Source organism: Abramis brama, assembly GCF_963993115.1.
Source record: "Abramis brama genome assembly, chromosome: 6".
In the NCBI taxonomy this organism is placed as follows: domain Eukaryota; kingdom Metazoa; phylum Chordata; class Actinopteri; order Cypriniformes; family Leuciscidae; genus Abramis; species Abramis brama.
This window is the reverse complement of record NC_139968.1, coordinates 33,315,368-33,340,303: the sequence shown is the minus strand read 5'-3', so window position 1 is coordinate 33,340,303 and position 24,936 is coordinate 33,315,368. Positions and strand designations below refer to the sequence as shown.

At 36.3% G+C, this 24,936-nt stretch overlaps 4 protein-coding genes across 12 annotated transcripts in view; 2 read left to right on the top strand and 2 right to left on the bottom strand.

The window, feature by feature from the left end:
• LOC311084759 (uncharacterized protein) overlaps window positions 1-3,139 on the bottom strand; it is a 32,135-nt gene extending 28,996 nt beyond the window's left edge. The window contains exon 1 of the mRNA XM_084117024.1: window positions 2,936-3,139. Coding sequence (XP_083973150.1) covers window positions 2,936-2,990 — 55 coding nt within the window. The 5' untranslated portion in view covers window positions 2,991-3,139. The remainder of the gene's footprint in view (window positions 1-2,935) is intronic.
• LOC311084763 (uncharacterized protein) lies at window positions 747-16,322 on the top strand. 3 transcript variants are annotated; one of them, XM_084117031.1, is made up of 4 exons: window positions 747-935; window positions 14,036-14,356; window positions 14,456-14,518; window positions 15,682-16,322. In XM_084117031.1, exons 2-4 carry the CDS (start codon window positions 14,065-14,067, stop codon window positions 15,798-15,800), a joined length of 474 nt encoding a protein of 157 aa, XP_083973157.1. In that variant the 5' UTR covers window positions 747-935; window positions 14,036-14,064; the 3' UTR covers window positions 15,801-16,322. The 3 variants fall into 3 exon arrangements, with proteins under 3 accessions (XP_083973157.1, XP_083973155.1, XP_083973156.1); XM_084117029.1 differs by lacking the exon at window positions 747-935 and adding an exon at window positions 1,017-1,506; XM_084117030.1 differs by lacking the exon at window positions 747-935 and adding an exon at window positions 13,850-13,966 and having other exon boundaries at window positions 15,682-16,074.
• Window positions 16,323-18,131: 1,809 nt separating this feature from the next.
• On the bottom strand, window positions 18,132-23,963 carry LOC311084741 (uncharacterized protein). The gene is made up of 5 exons (XM_084116966.1): window positions 23,564-23,963; window positions 22,326-22,649; window positions 20,901-21,047; window positions 20,727-20,755; window positions 18,132-20,204 (listed from the first exon to the last, which is right to left on the bottom strand). Exons 1-5 carry the CDS (start codon window positions 23,613-23,615, stop codon window positions 18,798-18,800), a joined length of 1,959 nt encoding a protein of 652 aa, XP_083973092.1. The 5' UTR covers window positions 23,616-23,963; the 3' UTR covers window positions 18,132-18,797.
• Window positions 23,016-24,936, top strand: part of LOC311084750 (SLAM family member 5-like) — a 47,726-nt gene continuing 45,805 nt past the window's right edge. For 6 of the 7 annotated variants that reach the window (XM_084117000.1, XM_084117003.1, XM_084117001.1 and 3 more), the window contains exon 1: window positions 23,027-23,063. The gene's annotated coding sequence lies outside the window, so the exon portion shown is untranslated. Of the gene's footprint in view, window positions 23,064-24,936 lie in introns of all 7 variants that reach the window. The other variant, XM_084117002.1, reaches the window with a different exon arrangement.

Genomic DNA, 24,936 nt, shown 5'->3' with positions numbered 1-24,936 from the left:
TTGAAAGTGTGAAATATGCACATTACTCATGGAGTACATTTTAAACACTGTAAGAGTTCAAATGTACTCCATGAGTAATGTATATATTTCACACTTTCAAAAGTGTTATTTTAACTCCAAAATGGAGGGAGTCATATATACATTTCAGGAGTGTTAAATTTGACTCAAATTGAGTTAAATGTACACTGGCTTTTTTGCTGACATGGATTTTTTGCTGTGTACCTTAATAAAGTGTGTTTGTGACATTTTCTGCCATTTGTCTTTAGTAGGATTGGAAGCAGCTCTAGAGGTAGCCTATTGGTATTGACACTCAATAATGTTATTGCTGAACAGTATTTTAACACTTAATGTTGTTGTATTCACACTACACTGGTGTTGGTGTAAAAATAAAAATATTACTCAATAACACTGTAATTTAACACTAACACTAGTGTGGTGTAAAAACAACAATGTTAAGTGTTGAATAGTGCTAACTTTTAACAATATACAGTGTTGAATTAACAGAAAATTAGTGTTAAAAAATTAACACTTTCAAAAGTGTAAATGTAACACTGTGTAGTGTGGACACATATACACACTTTGCTGGTGTTAAATTTGACACTGTAGGTGTTGATTTAACACTGGGAATTTTGCTGTGTGATGGGTCCTAAGGGCACTTCTCCGGTAAGATCGCGGCCGCGCGCGCACTCTTAGACCAGACCAAAGCCCCTTTCACACAGCGCTTTGAACCCGGGAAATTGCCGGCAAATTGCCAGAGTGCCTTCTGTGTGAACACAAACACGACCCGGGATTGATCCCGGCATCGATGCCGGGTTGGGGACCTAGTAACATTGCCGTGTTCAGTCCCGGAACGCGCGCTGTGTGAACAAAAGCCGTAATAATGCCGTGTCGTAGTGATGACACTGAAGCCGGGATCGTTCGCCAGCTGTGAAACGGTACGTAATGTGCAAGTTTATGATCGAATCAGAGCAAAAAATGCACGAGAGAGAGAGAAATCGCAGCTCATAAACAAACTTAAGACCCTGCTGAGACATTACATGTCACGTCTGTCACGTGTCTTTACGGGATTTTTACGGGTTGTGTGTGAACGCACTCTCTGATTCCGGAAAATCACTGGCAGTGTGAATGAACCAAAATCAAACGAACCCGGGTCAAATCCCGTGTCACTTTATCCGTGTATTTTCCAGAATCTCTGTGTGAAAGGGGCTCAAGAGAGTGAAAGCAGTTCGCCATCAAAGCGCCCTGCCCGGCTTTTGGGAAGTCAATGTCACCAAAGAAGTGTGTTTTTGGTTGCCAGGGCAAGACAACCCTGCACAGATTCCCAAAGAACCCAGCGTTAAGGAACCCGTGGATGGAGTTTGTTTTCCTGAGCATAAACGGAGTTGTGTAGCTGTTTGTTCCCTGCATTTCGACGATGATTGTTTTATAAACAAAGCCCAGATCGTCTAATGCTTAAGGATCGAGCAGTCGCAATAAAGGTTCACGGTCGTGCGTTGGAACCGGACGGTGAGTAACTGTTGAACAAATAATGTCTCTGTGTGTTGTCACTAGCTCGGCGCGTTAGCACAGCTAAGCTTCGCCCACACGGCCCGCCCCCAGCCGCTCGGTTTTTTCCGGAAAGACTCGGTACACCCTATCTTTCTTTGATTAATATAATAAAACAAAAGACTTTTTGGAGATATGAAGGATGCAATATTACTCTATAGGTACTCAAGATTAACAGGAGATTGAGTGAAAATGAGCATTTCACCCCCCCTTTAACAAAAAGTTAATTAAATTATGTTAATTACATTTCTCATATATAATTGAGTTATTTGAATGGATTGTTAGTCATCGTTTAATTGTTTGTTTATCTTCATTTTAGACAAACATTTGTACTTATTAAAAAACAAAAAATAAAACACTTGAACTTCATAACTTGATAACAACTGCCTAAAATGACAGAAACCATGTTTGGGAGAAAAATATTTGAAATGTATTTTGCTTGTTTAGTTTGGCTCGCGTCCCAGGAGAGGGTGGGGTTTATCGAAATGCAGGGTGGGGTGCTGCTGCCTTGGCAGACAGGAGTGGCTGAGGGGGAAATATACTAATATGCTAATACGGGACAGTCCGTCAGTGGTCATGGGCGGAGTATCAGCAATATGACATCATATTGCTCAGAAAATTCAGTGTTTAGACTTTTAGAGGATTAAAAAAAAGGAGTGAATGGACTTTTTCATTGTATGGTGATTGTGTCCACACACTGGAAAGACACATTTATATGCAAACACCATAAGTGAATTTTGCAAAAGATGACCCTGTTTCTCATACGGAAAAAATAATCTGAAAATTGCCAGAAACAGTTGAGCATGTGTTGATTCACTGCTCAGAATATAAAAGAGATAGAATCTATTTTACAGAATCATGAAGTTACATAGGAATTATTAATAAGTTATCAGTGATAAGCATTATTTCGTAGCCTAATGCACAGAATGAGACAAGGGTTTCTAGTGCTCTGAGGTATCTAAGGGAAGATATTTAACAGAGAGGCACAGGTCTGCATAACTAAACCCGTTTATAGACTGTCTATGACTAAACCAGACCAGCTAATCAAAAGAAGTAGCACAAACCCGGCCAAAACTAGCCCAATCGCATTCCGGGGAGGGTGAATTGGGTCAAATAAGCTGTAAGTGGAACAGACACCACGAAATCAGCTAATATTCATGCATAGCCTACCCATGTTTATACGCAATGAAACATACATTTTTATTTTGTATCTCAAGTCACGCAAAGAATCTGTCGCCTGCAAGAAAACCAGGTAACGTTACAGTTATTTTCCTGAACGAGCATGTCCCCACGTTCGGTTGGCTTGCGGCGGATTTCAGCAGGGAAATGTCTAAAAGAATACGTTTTTTTCTTGTTTTAGTAAAAAGAGTGTAATAAATATATGTCTTACCTTGTATGAGAAGGAGTCCGAGTAACAATATATTGAAAAACTCCTCTATTTTCATGTTTTCTCTGAAAAGCGCTCTGGCTTTACACCGTCCACTTCATCTTCTAGTAAAGTTAAGACCATGTGGACAGAACACACTCCGTGCTGGAGTGCGCCTTGTTTGTGATCAAAAGAAAACCAAAGCCTTAATTTGTCCGTGATGTCAGTGCTTGGAATCTTGACTATCCAGTCCAGCAGGCCAACCATTGTTGTTTGTTTTTCCGAGACAACGCGCCAGATAGCACCGACTATTTGATGTGCATTTTACATCTGGAAGACGTATTTTTAAGAGTGTTTGCTCATCTGCAATTCATTCATTCATTCATTCATTCATTCATTTCATTTATTATACAGGAAAATTTAAAAGCAACAATTAAGTTACAATAAACGGGCCTGCCTCAGTTTAAAAACTTGTTTACAGCAGGTTCCTGTTCTGCAGCAACATAGAACAATGATCACAATTTTATATGACAAGTTTATATGACTTTTTAAAATATGCAATAGATGACAATGTTCGAATGTGATAGGGAATATCATTCCAAACTTTAGTGTAAATATAGAAAAAAGATTTTTGACCATAGTTGTTTTTGTATGGTGGGACTGGAATAAGTGCCTGTGAGACTGACCTAACACGTAATGGTCTCAAATTGTGTGACGGAAAAGGAATTCTAGATGCTGGTGAAGAGCTATTTTGAATCTGAAAATAAAGTGCTATGGCACGACTGTTTACGTAATTCTCATAGGTCAAAGCATTTGTGCGTGTGAGCGCACTACAATGATGAGACCACCTTGGTATATTGCTGTGAATCTTAAGTGCTCTGTAATATAGTCGTGCTATTGGTTCAGTAATGTCCTTAGTGGTTAGAGACCAGATTGGAAGACAATAGGACATTGTTGAGAACACAATAGCATGCAAGTAAGTTTCAGAGACTGAAAAAGAAAGATATGATCTGATCTTATTATACACATAGAGTTTCTGGTTCAACTTTTTTTATCAATTTAGAAATGTGTTCCTGATATGTAAGATGTGAATCAAGTAGTACACCAAGGTAGTTGTATGTTTTTGTAACAACAAGATCTTGATTTACAAAAGTAATAACATCAGTAAAAGAAAAACTTTTTCTGGGTAAATGAAAGTACATACATTCAGTTTTCTTTACATTGATGGTCAGATGGTTCTTTTTCAACCAATCATGTATGAGGTGAAGATCAGATGATAGTTTGGAGTTTATGACATTGGGGTTTATATCAGAAAGAAAAATCACAGTATCATCAGCGTACAGTAAACATTTTGAGTGTTTACACACTCGAGGAAAATCATTGATATATAAAAGAAAAAGTAAGGGTCCAAGAATGCTGCCTTGCGGAACCCCTATGTCACAAACTAAAGGTTGGGATATAACCTGATTAACTTTGACAGTCTGCAACCTGTTCGTCAAATAAGAAGAGATCATTTCTATCACAGATGGAGACAATTCCAATAAGTGAAGTTTGTTTAACAGAATCTGGTGTTTCACCGTATCGAACGCTTTACGGAAATCAATAAAAATAGCTCCAGCAATGTGACCTTTGTTAAGTGCATCACATATTTGTTCAGTGAAAAGTAGTAACACAGACATAGTAGATCTCTTAGTACGAAAACCGGTTATGCAAGACTTTTTCCAGCAACTTAGACATTGCTGGAAGTATTGCAATAGGTCTGTAATTTGAGACAAGTGTGTGATCATCAGATTTGAAAATCGGAATAATTTGTGCTGTTTTCCAGTTAGTGGGGAAGATAGAAAGCCTGATACAAAGATTGGTTAAATGCAGAAAGAGAGGTATGAGGCTATCAGCATGTGTCTTTAAAAATAAGGTATTTAAACCATAAATATCACGGGCATTGGAGTTTTTAAGCAGATGTAATGTTTGTATCACCTCATTCTGTGAGATCTCAGAAAATGAGAACTGATCAGATGTTAAAGAAAGAACAGGTGAGGACAAAGAGGGAATGGCAAAATGCCTAGCCAATTCCTTAACAGATGATACAAAATAATCATTAAAAGCACTTGCAATCTTTTCTGAATCTGAGATAAGTGTACCCCGTATGGAAATTTGAACATCAACATTATTTTTCTTCTCATTTTCATTTTCACCAGTGATGACCTTAAGGGTCTGCCACAATGTCTTTGGATTGCTAGCAGATTGAATAATCAGCTGTTGGAAATAGACCGCCTCAGCCTTACGCAATTCCAAAGTACATTTATTTCTAATTTGTATAAAATTATTCTTACTCTTAGATATTCGACTTGCCCTATACAATTTAAGAGAAGAAGCCTTCAATTTAAGAAGTTGAATTATTTCAGAATTTATCCAAGGTAATTTACTTTTTCTTGATCGAATCTTGCTGACAGTGGCATATTTATTCTGTATTAAATGTAATTTAGTATGAAATTGCGTTAAAATTTGTTCTGGATCTTCTAATGACAATTCATCACTCCAATTAATATCACTAAAATCAGAATAGAATTGCGACAGTTTTGAAATTGGTATTTTTGGTACAGAGTGAGAAGCATAATTTTTTTTTAGATTTTAAGATCGTTCTAACTGCATAGATGAGCGAATGATCTGAAATAGCCACATCCATGACACCAGACATTGCATATTTTGAAGGCTGATTTGTGAGAAAAAGATCCAGAATGGAACTGTGCGTTTTACCAATTCTTGTTGGATCCTTAAAGGGGGGGGGGGGTACAATGGTGTTTCATGTATTCAGAGTTGTTTACAGTGTTAAAGAGATAGATTCTCATGCTTAACATGGCCAAAGTTTTTTTTAAATATTTTGGACGAATAACGGAGAATTTCTGTGCTGAAAATCTTACTTCCGGGTTGGTACAAGTTTCGGCTGTTTTTTTTTTTTCGACCGTGGATCTAATGACGTAGACCAGAGTGGAACTCCTTATATGAGCATTTCTCCCGGAAAAGCGCGCCCGCGCACACGTCGACCAGAGGAGAGCGAGACAGGAAATCATCGGCAGCGCTGCATAGTGTCTCCAAAGTGTGTTTTTGGATGTGAGGGAAAGCTTACCATGTTCAGCTTCCCAAAGAACCCAGCGTTAGGAACAGTGGATGCAGATTGTTTTACCGGGGCAAAAACGAGTTGTGTAGACTGTTTGTTCCCTGCATTTCGACGATGAATGTTTTATAAACAAAGCCCAGATCGACGGATTCTCTCTATGGCTCTAGCTTCGCCCACACGGCCCGCCTCCAGACGCTGTTTTTTTTCCGGAAAGACTCGGTACAGCCAATCTTTCTTTTATATATATAATAAAACTAAAGACTTTTTGGAGATATGAAGGATGCAATACTCTATAGGTACTCAAGATTAACAGGAGATTGAGTGAAAATGAGCATTTAACCCCCCCCCCCCCCCTTTTATTAATTGATACAGTCCAATTTTTATTGCAATATTTTTTAAAGATTTCGATGAGCTATCATTCCAGTCAAGATTGATATCACCCAGAATTACAAGATCCTTTGTTGTAACAGATTTAATTAAGTCAGTAAGCTGGGATAGATAAGAACTTTCATTAACATTAGGGGGTTTGTAGGTAACAATAATAGTGATTGCATGTTGAGGTGTAAAATGTACGATAAATTTTAATGTTTCAGTTTCGGTTTCAATTTTTGATATTAAATGTGCATATTTCCGATTCACATAGAAGGCCACTCCGCCGCCGACCTTGCTAATGCGGTCTTTACAATACAATTCATAATTTTCAATTGAAAGAAATGAATCCGGAATATTAGGAGTTAACCATGATTCAGAGATTGCCATTACATGTGCTTTTGACTGCGCAAGCAAAATTTTAAATTCGTCTAATTTGGGAACAAGGCTTCGGATGTTTAAATGGCAAATTTTAAAGCCTCTGGTGCTACCGAGTTGACTCAAATTAGTTGGACTTTTTCTTGGATGTGATCTTCTTCTTTGTACTTTAACTATTTTGACTAAAGGACCAGAAGAAGATACTTCAGAGGGTAAAATTGGAAAAGATGAAGGAGTAAAGATAATCAGAGTTTGAAATCTGGAATGGGGAAAATATTCATGAGTTTTCGGTAGAAACATACTCTGCAATTGCGGTACAGCAGTAAAATATCTGATATAATTTGCATATGCATATAGTCCCCACAAATGCAATATTCCTAATGTTGTCAAAAAAGTATTTGAGTCAGGCTCGGGATTTAACTCAACATTTCCAATAAACAGGAGAATAGTTATTAAAAGTCTTAATGTGCTTAAAAAATATTTAGACTTATTTTCATCATATGTCTATAGGACGTTTCCTATCAGATGTTTAGAAGATGTCAGTTTAAAATACATTCTAAATTACATTACATCATTACATCTTAAAGACATCTGCTAAACGTCTATTTGACATCTGACAGGAAAGAACGTCCTATAGACGTATTGCAGATGAGCAACCACTCTTAAAAATACGTCTTCCAGATGTAAAATACACATCAAATAGTCGGTGCTATCTGGACAGTAACTAAGGGGGCTGGGCTTAGCCTACTGATAGGTTAGTAACAGTAGACCTAATTTTCATATCGAAAGAATGATTCATTGTTATCATCCGCAATCAAAGACAAAAGTACAGAACACAAAAACGTGTTTATTTTCTCTGCTATAGAGTGGTTGACATTATTATTATTAGGCTACATTTAATTTATTGCTACATTTTAATGTGAATTTTATTATCAACAAACTAAACACATTTAGCGTTGTCACGTCAGGATTTAATCTGTGGTTTGTGTGGCTGCTGTAAATTTGACCTGCCTCAAAATGGTGCTTTTTTCGATTTTCCCGAAATAATCAGGGCCCGGTTTCCCGATAACGCTCACTCTTAGCCTGCTAAGAAGACTCAAAAGATATATCTTACCAAAGTAGTTTATGTTTTTAAGTGTGTTCCCCGAAGTGTCTCTTGGAAGCTTCTTAAATCGCTGCCGCTTAAGTTCAACTTAACAAAGGCGCTGTCCCAAGTGAAGGTGCTGAATTAGTTGGCATCGATTGCTCAGGAATCGATTTTACACTTCACATGGTGCATTACAGCGTTAAGAAAGACAACACGTTCTATCCAAATGAAACATTCCTCAAATTATTCCAGTAACTTTTAGTTTAACATAGTGTAAGTTATCAGTAAAATATAGCCCATTAATTAAATGGTTAAATTGTCAGTAATATGTTCACACAATATGTTGTGACGGGTAGACGAACCGGGTATCCCTCGCTAATCATCCACCCTCCTTATCCCGTTGTGCCACTTGTGCAGCTTCTTTACATGGGTTTAACGACTTCTAAAAATTATGTAATTATGCTCTATCTATGAGATACCTTATTTATCCAGAAGGAAATTAAACAGTGTCATTCTAAGTGCACATTCAGATATAAAGTCTCATTTGAAGAGGCTGCGTAAAGACATTAGTTTGTAATGTACATTATCTGTGTGTTTGACGTAAAGCTATGCATGAGGCAAAGCAGTGGAAAGGGAATCCTCTGACAACCATGTGACCTGCGTTCAATGCCCTATAAATGAATGAAGATGAATCAGCTATGAGACGTGGTCATTTGGGCATATGTCAATTTTTGATGCAGAAATTCTAACGTGTACACTCCTTTGTCAACATTAACCCTTAAAGAGTTTCTGTATATTGGGGGATACAGTCATTTAACAGGCTGTGGGGGGAAGGGCCATGGGGGGAGGGGCATTATGTGGTTGCAGTTGATGAGAAACACTGATGGGGTGATGGGTCATGTAATCAGGTCATGTGACTTTATGCCAACATTCCAAATATTTGTATCAAAATCCAAAATGGCAGCATACGTGGACAAAGACACTGGCTATGAGGGAAGTGTTTTTATATTTTTCACGATTATGATATTTTAGAGTGATTTTGTTTTAGAAAATAGTTTTTTAAGGATAGTTTTACATGTTCTTGTGGATATTTTTTAAATAATCTTCTCACAACTTTGATTATCAGGCATTGAATGCCTGTATCCTGGGGGATACATTGCCCATATAAGGGTATTTAACAGGGCTGATCACTCACAGATATTCTTATGTTTTGAGGCCTGTTCTCTACAGATATTGAATATGATAAAGGTTTTTCTTTAACTTGTAGTGTAGTGTAGTGTAGTGTAGTGTAGTGTAGTGTAATGTAGTGTGGTGTAATGTGGTGTAGTGTAGTGTAATGTAGTGTGGTGTAGTGTAATGTGGTGTAGTGTAGTGTAATGTAGTGTGGTGTAATGTGGTGTAGTGTAGTGTAGTGTAGTATAGTGTAATGTAGTGTGGTGTAATGTGGTGTAGTGTAGTGTAGTGTAGTGTAGTATAGTGTAATGTAGTGTGGTGTAATGTGGTGTAGTGTAGTGTAATGTAGTGTGGTGTAGTGTAGTGTAATGTAGTGTGGTGTAATGTGGTGTAGTGTGGTGTAGTGTAGTGTAGTGTAGTGTAGTGTAGTGTAGTGTAATGTAGTGTGGTGTAATGTGGTGTGGTGTAGTGTGTAGTGTGGTGTAGTGTGTAGTGTGGTGTAATGTAGTGTAGTGTAGTGTAATGTGGTGTAGTGTAGTGTAGTGTAGTGTAGTGTAGTGTAGTGTAGTGTAATGTAGTGTGGTGTAATGTGGTGTAGTGTAGTGTAGTGTGGTGTAGTGTGTAGTGTGGTGTAATGTAGTGTAGTGTAGTGTAATGTAGTGTGGTGTAGTGTAGTGTAGTGTAGTGTAGTGTAATGTAGTGTAGTGTAATGTGGTGTAGTGTAGTGTAATGTGGTGTAGTGTAGTGTAGTGTGGTGTAATGTGGTGTAGTGTAGTGTAATGTAGTGTGGTGTAATGTGTAGTGTAGTGTAGTGTAGTGTAGTGTAGTGTAGTGTGGTGTAGTGTAGTGTAATGTGGTGTAATGTAGTGTAGTGTAGTGTAATGTGGTGTAGTGTAATGTGGTGTAGTGTAGTGTAGTGTAGTGTAGTGTAGTGTAGTGTAGTGTAGTGTAGTGTAGTGTAGTGTAGTGTGGTGTAGTGTAGTGTAATGTGGTGTAATGTAGTGTAGTGTAGTGTAATGTGGTGTAGTGTAGTGTAGTGTAGTGTAGTGTAGTGTAATGTAGTGTAGTGTAGTGTAATTTGGTGTAGTGTAGTGTAGTGTAGTGTAATGTAGTGTAATGTAGTGTAGTGTAGTGTTATAGTGTAGTAGTGTAGCAATTAGAGGCAAATTGTTTGCCAGATTATAATTATCAAAAGTGAATGCCAATTATAGATTGACAATCATTAATGCTTTAATGACATTAGAAAATAGCCAAGGCTAATTAGCACCATTTTAGTTCTAATAACAAATAAAGTCAACTTCATAAATAGTCCTGTATCCATTGCGGACATTTTTTTTATTAGTATATATATCATTATATATAGCATAAAATCATTGTTGAGCCACAACATTGTCAACATACCATAGTTTGACTTGCAAACAACGCTAAGAGAGAGCTTACGAATGGTCTGGACCAACCTTACGAAAGTGTGACTTACAGAAGATATACTTAGCGTACGAACATGTCGGGAACCGTGCATTAAGGTTAAGAGAGAACTTAAGTACTAGGTTAAGAACTACTTAGAGATAAGAACGCTTTGGGAAACTGGGCCCAGAAAAGCTTCACAAATTTAAGAGGCTCCATTTCTTCATCCCTAAATGGAAGTTGGCAACACGCTTGAACGGTAAATCATAGGATATGATCTAATGAATACAGGGTTAAGAGCGAATATTTGTTAGATTTATGTAGGCCCCTATATATATATCAGCAAGATACTGGACTAAGGAACACAGGTGATTGGTAATAATAATAATAATAATAATAATAATAATAATAATAATAATAATAATAATAAAGAAAGCAAATCTAAATATTCTTTGTATTTATTAAATAATTGATTCAATGGATATTTCCTATGATTTACCCCTATGAGGCTTTTACTCTAGATTTGCTTTTATTCGGCTATAATTGTTTGTTTCCTCCTCATATTCCAGTAGCAAAAGCCACACCTGATCCAGTTGATTACAGTATATGATATCAGTGAATGCATCATTGTTTGATCATATGTACAGGTGACGTCAAACTCTTCATCCACAGTCTAAACAAAGAACATACATGTCAAACAACATTTCTGAAGGAAGACGTTATGCGCCAGAGAAACCATCTTTGAACTTCCAGTTCAGCGGTTGCTCTGTATTTTTGGCATCGTTGGGGAAGAGTAATGAGCTGGTGAAGAGGATTTACTTATTGAAGGGTTAACGAAAGTTATCACGAGCATTGTATTGTTTAAAGCAGATGTCTTAACATATGTAAGTAGACCGGGAAGATTTTAAAACGGGCAGTTCATTCATAAATTCTTAAGATGGAAATACAAACCAACAAGAAGACAACAAGCGCAGCGCTGAAAAGGGGTGGGGCTGGTGTATCAGTAAGAAAGTAATGTGAGATGGCAGATAGATTTATTTATATATTGCCATAAAAAACAAACAAATAAGAATTGAATTCTTACAAATGTTTTATAATCAATAAGCTCTATTTTAACATGAAATTACAAAATTTCTACTTTTATGTCTTGAACACAGTCAACAACCTTTCGAAAATGATCAATGTAAAATGATAAAAATGAAGAAAGTTTTCACACATTAAGAACAGTTTAAGTTTTAAAAAGAAGAGCATTTAGCATGTAATATGAGTTCATTGTAAATGTGTGTGGGTGTGAATAGAAGGGTCTCTCTCCATTCTCTTATTATTTGACTCCACCTCGGCTTTTGACATGGACTGCCTCAAACTATTACTGTCTTGCTCTTCAGAGATTGGTATCTCAGGCATTGCATTATCACTGATCTGATCTCAAAGATAAGCAGTTATCTATGCGCAATAACAACTGTCCCTTTCTGTCTTACTCAACCAGGGTGTTCTGGTTAATGATCATTTCTCTGTTATTCATTACATTTTGCTTCAATTTATTAATCATCATGGTATATATATATATATATATATATATATATATATATATATATATATATATATATATATATATATATATATATATATATATTATTTTTTTTTAATTAAAGCTGATAATGTACAGATATATACAGCTTGCCGGCCAGATCATATCCACCAGACTGCTTCGTTACACTCATGTGTCAGTGAATTGAAGGGTTTCTCAGTTTGAACTTGAGTAAAGAGATCTTAATTAGTGTATTGATCCCTCAACAAAAATAGGTTACACTTTATTTTAAGGTGTCATTGTTACAGTGTAATTATATATTTAAGTACTGAGTAATATAACTACATGTACAGGATTATGATTTGGTTGAGGGTTGAATGTAATTATGCATAATTTACTGGTATTACTATGGCAAGTACATGTAACATATGTAACAAGGACACTGTAGAATAAAGTGTTACCCAAAAATAAAATAAAATATATATAATTAATGTTCTTAGGTTTGACATTTATGCTGCTACATCAGTTTTCCCAAATTTGAGTATCAGTCTTAACCCTTCATTGACCCTGAATGCCTGTATCAGCAAACTTTCTAAAGAAGCGTTTTTTTAACTTCGTCGTATCGCCCAATTTCGTCCATACTTTAGCCCAAAAAAGTTGAATTATTAGTCCATGCATATGTAATAAATCTCTCCTTGACTATTTTAATGCCATTTTTCTGGACTACTGGCACACTATAGTATATCACTAATATGCTCAAAATTCATGAGATTATTAACTTACACTACATATCACTCCAATCGTTTTAACCTTCATTATCCATATGATTTAATGTGTGATTGATGTTATTGTTTTTTATTGTGAAGCGTCCTTAAGCTTGGGAAAGGCGCTATATAAAGTTTTTTTTTTTATCATGATAACTGCAGATGTGAACAGAGCAATAAACTGCAATGTCTGTAATGTAAGGCGCCTAAGAAAGTGCTACAGGGAGACAGAGGAACAGCTGATCATCTTTGCGGTGTCAAACCACGTGTAAGCAAGTGCCTAGGTGGAAGAGTAGAGTAACATCTCACAGCAAGAACTGGCAAATCTGCTGCAGTGCATTAAAGATAAGCACTTAAAGAAGCCGCTTCACACACATACTGACTGCTACTTTTTTATATTGACCCCTGCTCTGTTCAGGGACTGGTTTCTGTTCGTCAGATGTCAGTGAATAAGTGGCTCAGTTTATGTCTCAATTGTTGATTTTTTATGATCCGAATATTTACGTTAAGAAATTTTCTGCAAGGCAGTTGAATATGAGAGATATATTTGACCTCTGACTTGTGATTCTCATTTAACTGTTTTCATACATAAGTTTTGATGGATTCATCAAACTGTGAAGTGTTTTTGTCTCAAGACTGTGAGGTTTTATAATATAGGACAGGAAGAAGCCCTTCACATACGATCTGAACACAGATGCACTGAATGCCAGTCACTCACACAAGATGTTTTTGCCCACAGAACAGGACAAACCACTTTCTGAAGAAAATCACCCACAGCAGGTTTCAGTTTGAGTTAATGCTAGCGTCACACCTCAGTATAATGTGAGGTGCCATGGTTTTAATTCTACCCCCCACTCATGCAAAACATGTAAGAATTGTTATATAATCAATTTAATATTAGGAAGATTAACTTTTTTTCCTCTTTCATATATTGATCAAAATGAAAAAGTTTTCACTCATTAAGAACAGTTAAAGTTTTAGTAAGAAACATAAGAACATTTATAGCATATGTAACTATACATAACATATGTTCATTGTGGATGTGTGTGCGTGTGAGAAGGAGGGTCTTCAAACCCTGTCGGGGGAGGATTCACACACCAGTTCTGCTGTGGTTGTTCATCAGTCTTGAGCGTTTCTGGTGGATAGTCTTATTAAGTCAGACTTTCCACTGAACTGGTGAAGAAAATGTTTCACATGCTTGTTTTGTTCTGTTTGTGCTGGTGGCGTCTGACTGGTAAGTTATGAATATATTGCTATACATTGTTATATATAGTTCAAAATTTAACATTAAAATCTTCTCCAGGTGTGTTTTGTGTTGAGACGGTGTCAGTGATGGAGGGAGATTCTGTCCTTCTACACAATGATGTTACTGAAATACATGAAGATGACGACATGGTGTGGATATTTGGAGCTGAAGAGTCTTTCATAGCTAAAATGAACAAAAGGAAGCAAATCTTCTCTACATTTAATGGTCCTGATGAGAGATTCAGAGACAGACTGAAGCTGGACGATCAAACTGGATCTCTGACCATCATGAACACCACATTTGAACATACTGGAGATTATGAACTACTGATAAGTGGAGCGAAACGATCATCAAAAACATTCAATGTTTCTGTCTATGGTGAGTCGAGACGTCATTTGGCCTGCCCTTCACAATCTTATTTTATTAAGTTCATACAAAACATTTTCATATTTATTTCTGTTCTCTCATGTTTTCCAGCTCGTCTGAACAATCCCATCAGCAACCAGACTCAACCTCTCAACATCACTCACACATGTGCAGGTACACTAGCAGTGATATTAGAGATTATTCACACAGATATTATGTTGATTTTACCAAGACAAATAACTTTTAAGATTCTAAGAACAGATCTGTATGAAGGAAACATTAAATAGTTCATCCAAAAATAACAATTCATCACTTAATAACAGATTTTGCAGAACGTCCAAGCTGCTTTTCTCAATTCGGTGAAAGTTAATGGTGATTTATAGTGTCAAGCCCCAAAAATGACAAATAATTACCATAAAATGATCATTAAAGTAGTCCATATGATGTTCAAATCTTATTCATGCTAGTACACATTAAAACATGGCACCTCTAAACCATTTAAACCTAGTTTGGTTTTGATGATGTCACACATAATTGGCCCTAATATGTGACCCTGGATCACAAAACCAGTCATAAGTCGCACAGGTATATTTGTGGCAATAGCCAACAATACATTGTATGGGTCAAAATTATAGATTTTTCTTTTATGCCAAAAATCATTAGGATATAAAGTAAAGATCATGTTCCATGAAGATATTTCGTAAATTTCCTACTGTAAATATATAAAACATTTATTTTTATTTGTGATATCAGCATAATCGCAAACATATATGGATAACTTTAAAGGAGATTTTCACAATGTTTTGATTTTTTTGCATCCTCAGATTCCAGATTTTCACATAGTTGTATCTCGGTCAAATATTTTCCTATGCCAACAAGCCATACATCAATGGAAAGTTTATTTATTCAGCTTTCAGATGGTGTATGAATCTCAATTTTAAAAAGAAACTGACCCATGTGACTGGTTTTGTGGTCCAGGGTCACATCAGATCCAATTGCTCATTTAATTAAAAGTTTTTTTTTTCTTGCAAACAGTATACCTTTATTTATTTAAACAAATACTACCTTTAATATGAGATTTGTGAGCTGTATCACACCATTTATCAGTGAACAATGACTTAATTTACAATCTGATTCTAATACAAAGTTATCATTTGACCAAGATGTCTTAGAATAACCTGAACAAGTCATAATAACTACGTTTATACCTTTCTGTCCAGTTATACCATTCACTTTCAGACTTAGAAAAGAGCTATTTTATCATTTCTTATAGTTTTTTTGTTGTTGTTGTTGTTGTTGTTGTTGTTTTGTTTTTTATTTATCTTTTAATTTTTCAGAAGTCCATGTCCATTGCTGCAATACCACTGAAGCTGTGATCCGATTGGTCATATCTGCGCTAGTGGGCGTGGCTACTGTTGCTATACTGGTTTATGACATCAAATCTACAAGAGGTTAAAAGAAGAAGAAGAAAAAATATATGATATATCTGGGAGTTTGAATCTGTAAAAATGAAAATATATGCAAGGATTTAAATTTAAATTCAGTTATAAAAAAACAAGATTTAGCGTGGGTGCAATAAAAAATGCTTTTTGATTTTTGATTAAAAAAAATAACCCACACTATTTGAGGAAGGACATATAATGGGCATTAAAAAGATAATGTGGTCTAAATGTACCATGTAAATGTATATGTAATTAAAAATTAATGCTGTCCTCTCAACTGTATTGTAAAAATGTTCATTATTTATTTTTCAATACAGTGTACGTTTTGGCACAGTCATCAAAATGATGAATGTTCTTTAATATTTTATTTCTCAATGCAATCCATTTGAAAGTTTTTATGTTTTTGTTTTGTTTTTTTCATTATTTCCATTTATGTTACATCGCTTTGCACTTTTAATTGTATAGAGCAACACTGCAAATGCTTTGTAAATACAAATATTTTTCCAATAAAGAACCTTAAAAGGTTAGAACAAAGTAAAAAACAAATTCATGTGCGTATGTTGTGAATTTGGCGAGAAAATGTTCTCCGCATGAAGACCCACAACTGGCAGATCATCGTGTTACAACGTTTCTGAATTTTAACTGTGACAAGATGATTGGCAGGGCAGTTTACCGTGACAGGATGCATGTAACTTACCAAAAGAGCTGTCTGTTAATGCTTGTAAGAACTGATTTTCCTGCTAGACAAAAGCTGAGATAAAACGCACGCAATAAAATGCACTCTGGACAGAAGATCTCGAAGAAAGAGCACAGGACATTGTCTTGTCCAAATTTTTCTCATTCCTTATCTCTGCATCACCCCTCTCCTTCCTCAAGTCACCAAAAGTTTGCTAAGATTGTCAGATTATCACATATGATGTATCTTGTGAATCTATTGTTTTTCCTTTTCATGTTTGGTATCATTTTAAATGTCTCAGTGCGATTGGTAAAATTTCATTGCAGTCATTGGCCTCTTTGGGTGTTGAAGATGGCGCTGCTGTGAATAAGGTTTGTAGTGGTCAGATGTCTTTTTTGGCGGCTTCATTCTTCATAGTACACAATCCAAGAACAAAAAAATAAGTTTTTGTTTTGTAATTTTCATAGAAAATAATGCATTCTGGGTAATATTTGTCATTTTTCTTTCAGAAATATACAACAAATCAGGACTTGACAATTTTTTTGTTTACCAGCCACTGTCTTGTGTTTTTCCCAAAGTTACTAGCCACTTCACTGGCCACAATTTTGTGATTGATACCTTAAAATGCCATATAGATATTTTTAATGTAATCTCATAATTTGGCAGCAGGTATATTCGGATGCTATCACTGTAAGACCTGACACATGGATCCATTATACTGTTACACATGTGTTTTCTTTCTCAACTGTTTACATTCATTTAAAACATAACTGACTTGGTTTAGTGAACATTTGACAAGACTGGTATTTTGACATTATTTTGTGTGTATTTTACTGTTTAAGCGCAATAAACAGCGAATAAGAACTCAGTTAATCGAGGCGGCTCTGTGAGCCACACTTTGTGTGTGAGAACAAAATCTGCGGCAATGAGTAAAACTATGCGCAATCCCAGGCCAAAATTCAAGCTGTAACAGCAATAATATTCATTCGGAGAAAATGAAAAATGAGAGGATGCAGGTTTGTGTGTCATTCGCTGTTGGAGAGAGAGAGAGAGAGAGAGAGAGAGAGAGAGAGAGAGAGACCTTGTATACACTTAAAATGGAAAGTGGATTGTACCATTTGTAAGTATGAGATGTAAGTTCCATTTTAAACATAAGCAACTTGTTTTGCTACCTTACAAGGAAGTTGTGAGAGAGAGAGAGAGAGAGAGAGAGAGAGAGAGAGAGAATGTGCAGCTGGTATTGGAAGCATTTCAGATATTGCAGTAATGATAGGCCTATATATGGAAATATATTTTTGACACTACACATTGCACTTAGTTTATTATTTCAGATAACTTTTTAAAAGACTACAACTGAAAAAATATATATTTTAGCTATATAGTCTATAAAATTCAAGCCGCCAAAATGGCTAGGAGTGACTGCGTTACACGCCACTGCTGAAATCCAAACACATTTGGCGGCTGTTAATGTCAAGCCCTGCTGTGATTTAACAACACTCAAAGTCGACAATCAGAGGCCTTGTTCCAAATCACTGTTCCTTAGACCCTCATTCACTATTCCTTGCATTAGTTCACTAATATAGTTCACTTGACTCTGCTTAGTTCAGTTATTTCTGATATAACAAAATCAAATCGTTCAGACAAACAAACTCAAACAATCCAGTAGGTTATGAGAAAATCTGATCTGTTTTTATTAGCATTTATCAGATGAACATGAAAAGTTGGGTTCAAGTTCAAGGCACTTTAACAACATTGGTTCATATTTGTAAAAAAAAAAAAAAATCCCTGAAACATTTTAATCAACCAAAGTCCAGTTCATACTGATTGATATCATGGTCAGATCTGTGGTACAAGTGTTTGTGAGGAGTTTAGTGTATATGAATATTGCTCTGGCACTTTTTCTTACAACATTAACATATTTACAATGAGCAAAAAAAAAACAAAAAAAACACAAAAAGATAAATTTATTAACAAAGTTCGGGAGGAGCACGTCCAGATAATGAAACCTAATTAAACACATGTGGAGCACATTCAGATAACCAAACCTAATTAGACACGAGTGGAGCACACTGTTAATCAACAAGTTAAGAGGTGTGTGTATTATAGTAAACTTACCTCCGTTCATTGACATTCAACACCGGCGTCATTTATGCAGCTATTTAGACATGGAATGTTATAAATACCCTAAGCAAATTGTTTCAACAACTAATAAATCAAATAAAGCTGTCAATCTAACTTGTTCTCTATGAAGGAATATACAGTATAAGAGTGTGCAGCAGTCAATTTGTTCATAATGCCATCTTGGTAAGGCTGAGGAAGTTAAAAAAGCATGATGTTAAAGTGATGTCTCTTTGGCAGCTTCAGTCTGATTTGGAGACGTCCCATTGGCAGTGTTCTCCATTAGAGGCTCAGTCTGATTAGGAGACGTCCCATTGGCAGTGTTCTTCATTAGAGGCTCAGTCTGATTAGGAGACGTCCCATTGGCAGTGTTCTTCATTAGAGGCTCAGTCTGATTAAGAGACGTCCCATTGGCAGTGTTCTTCATTAGAGGCTCAGTCTGATTAAGAATCGTCCCATTGGCAGTGTTCTTCATTAGAGGCTCAGTCTGATTAGGAGACGTCCCATTGGCAGTGTTCTTCATTAGAGGCTCAGTCTGATTAGGAGTCGTCCCATTGGCAGCGTTCTCCATTAGAGGCTCAGTCTGATTAATAATCGTCCCATTGGCAGCGTTCTTCATTAGAGGCTCAGTCTGATTAGGAGACGTCCCATGGGCAGCGTTCTCCTTTAGAGGCTCAGTCTGATTAGGAGACGTCCCATTGGCAGTGTTCTTCATTAGAGCTTCAGTCTGATTAAGAATCGTCCCATTGGCAGTGTTCTTCATTAGAGGCTCAGTCTGATTAAGAATCGTCCCATTGGCAGTGTTCTTCATTAGAGGCTCAGTCTGATTAGGAGACGTCCCATTGGCAGTGTTCTTCATTAGAGGCTCAGTCTGATTAGGAGACGTCCCATTGGCAGTGTTCTTCATTAGAGGCTCAGTCTGATTAGGAGTCATCCCATTGGCAGCGTTCTCCATTAGAGGCTCAGTCTGATTAAGAATCGTCCCATTGGCAGTGTTCTCCATTAAAGGCTCAGTCTGATTAAGAATCGTCCCATGGGCAGCGTTCTCCTTTAGAGGCTCAGTCTGATTAAGAATCGTCCCATTGGCAGCGTTCTCCATTAGAGCTTCAGTCTGATTAAGAATCGTCCCATTGGCAGTGTTCTTCATTAGAGGCTCAGTCTGATTAAGAATAGTCCCATTGGCAGCGTTCTCCATTAGAGCTTCAGTCTGATTAAGAATCGTCCCATTGGCAGTGTTCTTCATTAGAGGCTCAGTCTGATTAGGAGACGTCCCATTGGCAGTGTTCTTCATTAGAGGCTCAGTCTGATTAGGAGTCATCCCATTGGCAGCGTTCTCCATTAGAGGCTCAGTCTGATTAAGAATCGTCCCATTGGCAGTGTTCTCCATTAAAGGCTCAGTCTGATTAAGAATCGTCCCATGGGCAGCGTTCTCCTTTAGAGGCTCAGTCTGATTAAGAATCGTCCCATGGGCAGCGTTCTCCATTAGAGGCTCAGTCTGATTAGGAGACGTCCCATTGGCAGTGTTCTTCATTAGAGGCTCAGTCTGATTAGGAATCGTCCTATTGGCAGCGTTCTCCATTAGAGCTTCAGTCTGATTAGGGGATGAGTCGTCTTCATGATTCACCTGTAAAAAACACAGATTCACAGAAGGTTTCTTGTATTCACAGAAATACAAAAGACTAGAGAATCCTACTATCGTAAATGGCTTGTTATAATAAGACACTTACTTTATAAATAGAGTTGCAAGATCTTTTTGCTTTATATATTTTATTATTTAGTTCATTTGGGAGTAATTTGTGCCTATCCTGTGAACCTCAGCTTACATGGTGATAAAAATTAAGGACAAAAAATATTTACAGTGTACATTTATGTTACACCTAAAGTGGTGTATGACACCGAATGTTAAATAAATAACTATTTAAATAATTGTGTAATAATAATATAAAAAATATTTATATAACTGTACTTCATAGTACAGTAAAGTAAAAATTCTTAAATAGTCAGTTATTATTATGGTTATAGTTTTTTTTTAAGCCACAATATGCACACAGTGTTAAAGACACCACATACAGATCTCACAGGTCTTAATCTGTAGTAAATTTACAGTTTTTTAGCAGGCATACAGATTTACAGCACATAATCTCACCTGATCACGCTTGCCGTACATCTTGTTGTCTGTTTAAACAACAACAAACTCAATTAAACACACATTACTTTGGTTAGTTAGAATAACTAAAAGAAAATGTTCACATCTTTTAACAAGTCTTTTCCCAATTCACACAAACAAACTCATATTATCAATCTTGTTAAGACATCTCACCCTTTTGCCCTGCTTGACGCTTGCGATAGTAAATCACACCACCAATCACAGCTGTAGCCACCAGGAGAACAACAGCAGCAACACTTATTCCTACAACAGCACCTGAAGACGGACCTGAACCTGGAACAGCTGGAGACAGACCTGAATCTGGAACAGATAAAGATAGGCAGTCATTATGACTAGAGAGTGAATGATAATACATCCGATATTTATCCATATCTTTGAGTCATATTTACACTTTTCTACTTTGACTATATTGATTTAACTCTATGATTTAACTGATAAATGGCTCCATCTGGTGGGATTGTGAAGAACAGCAGCATCACTGCAATGCGAGCTCAACAGAAAACAGTAGCACTATTTTTATGCATTTTTCTTGTTGATAACTGAATCTAAAAATTGCAAGATTCATAATGCCACATAAAATGCAATGTGAAGTCAGCGCAGACATTCTCATAGACATATATCGTGAGTTTGTGTTTCTTACTAGTGTCATGTCTTTTATTTTGAATCTTGTTTTGTTTTTTGTATTGTTCATGATTTCACATTCTTTTGTAGATTTGTTGCCAAGTCCTCAGTTTTCCTGTGGAATATTGGCTACTAAAGTGACATTCTCCCTCCACAGACTGGGTTTTTCTCGCTGAAGAAAAAAAATAGACCTACATAACCTGAGAGAACTGTGGAAATAAAAACGATTACACTAGATCTTTTACTTTTCTAAACTTTAATAAAAAAAAAAAGTTGTTTTAAACAGTTTTTGTGTTTAACATAGCCTATTTAAATACTTCCCAGACAACATTTGTATGTGGGGCTCATATGGGTATTAAATGGGCTGGAAAAATGGGCCTTATATAGGATTGTCCGCAGGTTTCTTTATGGCCCCACGTCAACTGCCCACATGGATTTTATTCATGATTGCACTTGCCACTAAGTGGGCCCCAACTGGGCAACATCCACAAGACCCGTTTCGGTCCCAGCTTTAAGTGTTATTATGTGGGTACTACATGGGGACTACATAGGCTTTAAATATGGGTTATAAGTGGGATTGTCCATGGGTTCCATGTTGACCCCTTGTCAATTGCCCATGTAGATTATATGTAGGATTTCACTGGGTGTTAGGTAGGGCCCAATATTTTACATCAAATACTAATCTAAGAGAAGCTGATCAGAGATTTTATGATGAGAAACTCTTAACCAGACCGCAACTGCAAAAATTGTATACATCAAAACTAACAGCTCATCAGTGGTAATGATTAAGTTTTAAATCAAAATGAATTTATTTTTGTAGTTTAATTTACAAATTCCATTTTAACAGTAAATGTGTTTTTGAAGAAATCATCTTTAGACTATGTGAATTAATATACAGGTACAGACAAATGTGATTTAAATATACTCATGCTTTTAAAATATTATTAAATTCCTCACCAGTGACAGTAACATTGAAGATAGTTGGACCACTGCTGCTGCTGATGATCCATAGTTTATAGAGTCCAGAGTCTGTGTTTCTGGTGTCTGTGATGGTCAGAGATCCAGTCTGATGATCCAGCTTCAGTCTGTCTCTGAATCTCTCTTTACACTGAACATCTGTACAGATCTTACTCTGATCTCCAGTGATCTGAGCTAAGCGAGTTTTATCAAAATACCATTTAATGTCGGTGTGTTGGTTTATTTTAACACCAGTGTATAGAGTCACTGAATCTCCCTCCATCACTGACACTGTCCCTTCATCTGAACCAACAGCGAACTCAGCTGAAGAAGAAATGAACAGTTCATTATAAATCACTTTTTGGTTAATGTAGCACAACAACAGCAGATAATGAACATCATTGATTTACGCATTCACTCATCAGACAAACATGCATGAGTTTAATGGAACATTACAACACATCCTGATTTATATTTTCTGTATGTTAGTGAATTCATGCAACCAGTTATTTTAAAAGCCTCTTATTACCCTTTATGAATATTACATATGAACAGCAGGTCAGTATAAGTTCAACATCATTTATTAACCATGTAATTACCAGCTTTGACCAGCTACTTCCAGCCAACCAGCCTAGGCTGTTTTTAGTTTGTTTTTGTTTTTTTAGCAGGGGTATGTGGGACTATTATTTTGAAAATTGAGTGCACATCCGGGGAAAACGAAACGTTCAACAGTCGACGGTAAAACTAGCTACAAGTTCTGTGTGTCATAATCAACTGTATAAGTTATGTATAAGGTGTTGTTTTGTGTGTGTGTGGTCATAATATGTGAGTATGCAACAGAGAGCCAAACGTTTTTGTATTCGTCTCTTCTGGTGTTTTGCCTGGAGTCCGTACACTTGCATGAATGTGTGATGTACAATAAAACTTATTCAAAATAATAAATCCAATTTGGGCCATCGTTAGGACGGGATCCGCTACAAATTGAGCACGGACCACTTAAAAAAAATTATAAGTTATTTGCCCATTTCATTCACGAACTGCGCCACATAAACATCAACTTGAAAACTTGTTACATTTCGTCGCTTTATCGTTTTAGAAGAGGAGATATTACTACAATGGTCGAAAGCAAAACACACAGAGCAAAATACAAATAATAAATGCTTCTCTGTCGAATATAAAGATTTTATAGCTGGTAAACTTAACCCGGAAGAGAAATCAAAATATCATGTCTTACTTACCATGTTGGATTAAGAATAACAGCGCTGGGAGAGAAAAACACAAGACGCCCATTTTCACCGAAAACAATAAACAATACCGATTTGATCGTCATCTGTACGTCTCGTATACTCGATCAAAAAGATAACTTGAGCTACTAACTTAGTCGAGTCTCAGGTCTGCCCCACCCATAGGCTACTATGATTGCGCTAGTTTAGTTGTTCTGGGGCCCAGGGGATAACGTTAGACTTTGTCCTCTCTTTTGGAAAATATATTTTAGTGCATTTCTCTGACACCATACACGTCACGGTTTTATGTCTGTATGTGTAAAGAGCATGGGGCGTTACACCACGACAACAACACAGCACCTGGGTGTTTAAAAATGACGGCCATGTGTGTCATTTGCTTTTCGTAACTCTTTAAAATGAAAAAAAAAAAAAAAAAAAAAATATATATATATATATATATATATATATATATATATATATATATGGGTGATTCTTTAACTATGGTACTTTTCTTGTCCCTGGATGAAATAATAAAAACTAAAAAACATTTCTTCTTTTTTGTTTTTGCCACACTGACTTCACCCCAAGGGGAACTTATAAAAAATGTATCATGGCTCAATAATTTTTTTTATTATATAATATGAGTCCTTTTATGCATGATTTTTACTGTTTTCCCTCTGTCCCTAAGCCAGACTTTGTACCTTCAACCTCGGTTAATTCTAAATTAAATATTTAAATAATGTAGATTTCAAGTACAAATGATAAAATAATGTCTAATTCAATTATACATATTATATATTGCAATATTTATTCACATTTTCCTATATTTTTCATAAGTAGAACCCTTGTCCCTTGGGTTCACTGTCATTTCCACCACACTGTACAAAATAGAATCCTGGGATCATTGTTTTAGGGTTGTATACTTAGTAATCATAGCAACAGAAACTCCACAGTGGAACACAAGGCTGGGTGAAGGGGTGACCTCTTTAGTGGGTACTGAAAAGAAGAAAAATCAAGGAAAATATGACTAGAACTGAGAGTATGTTTATTAGTCGTCATTTCCAAACGGCTCATATTTCACATGGACGTACAAATAACTAGATAAATTTAATTTAATAATGTGTAATTTGTGTATATTTAATGCTAACTCTAAAATTAATATTAGCATGATATTTTAGAGAGATATTTTAGAGAGAAAAGGGGGGAAATGTCATTTCCACCACAGTCATTTCCACCACGGTGTTCATTGTGGTGGTAAAGACAGGTTGTGGTGGAAATGACATTGTTCGTGCTAAACAGCAAATTATTTGGGCTATAATACTAAAACTTGAATATAAAAAAAACATATAATTAATTAACCCTTTCATACATAGTGGTCACTACAGTGG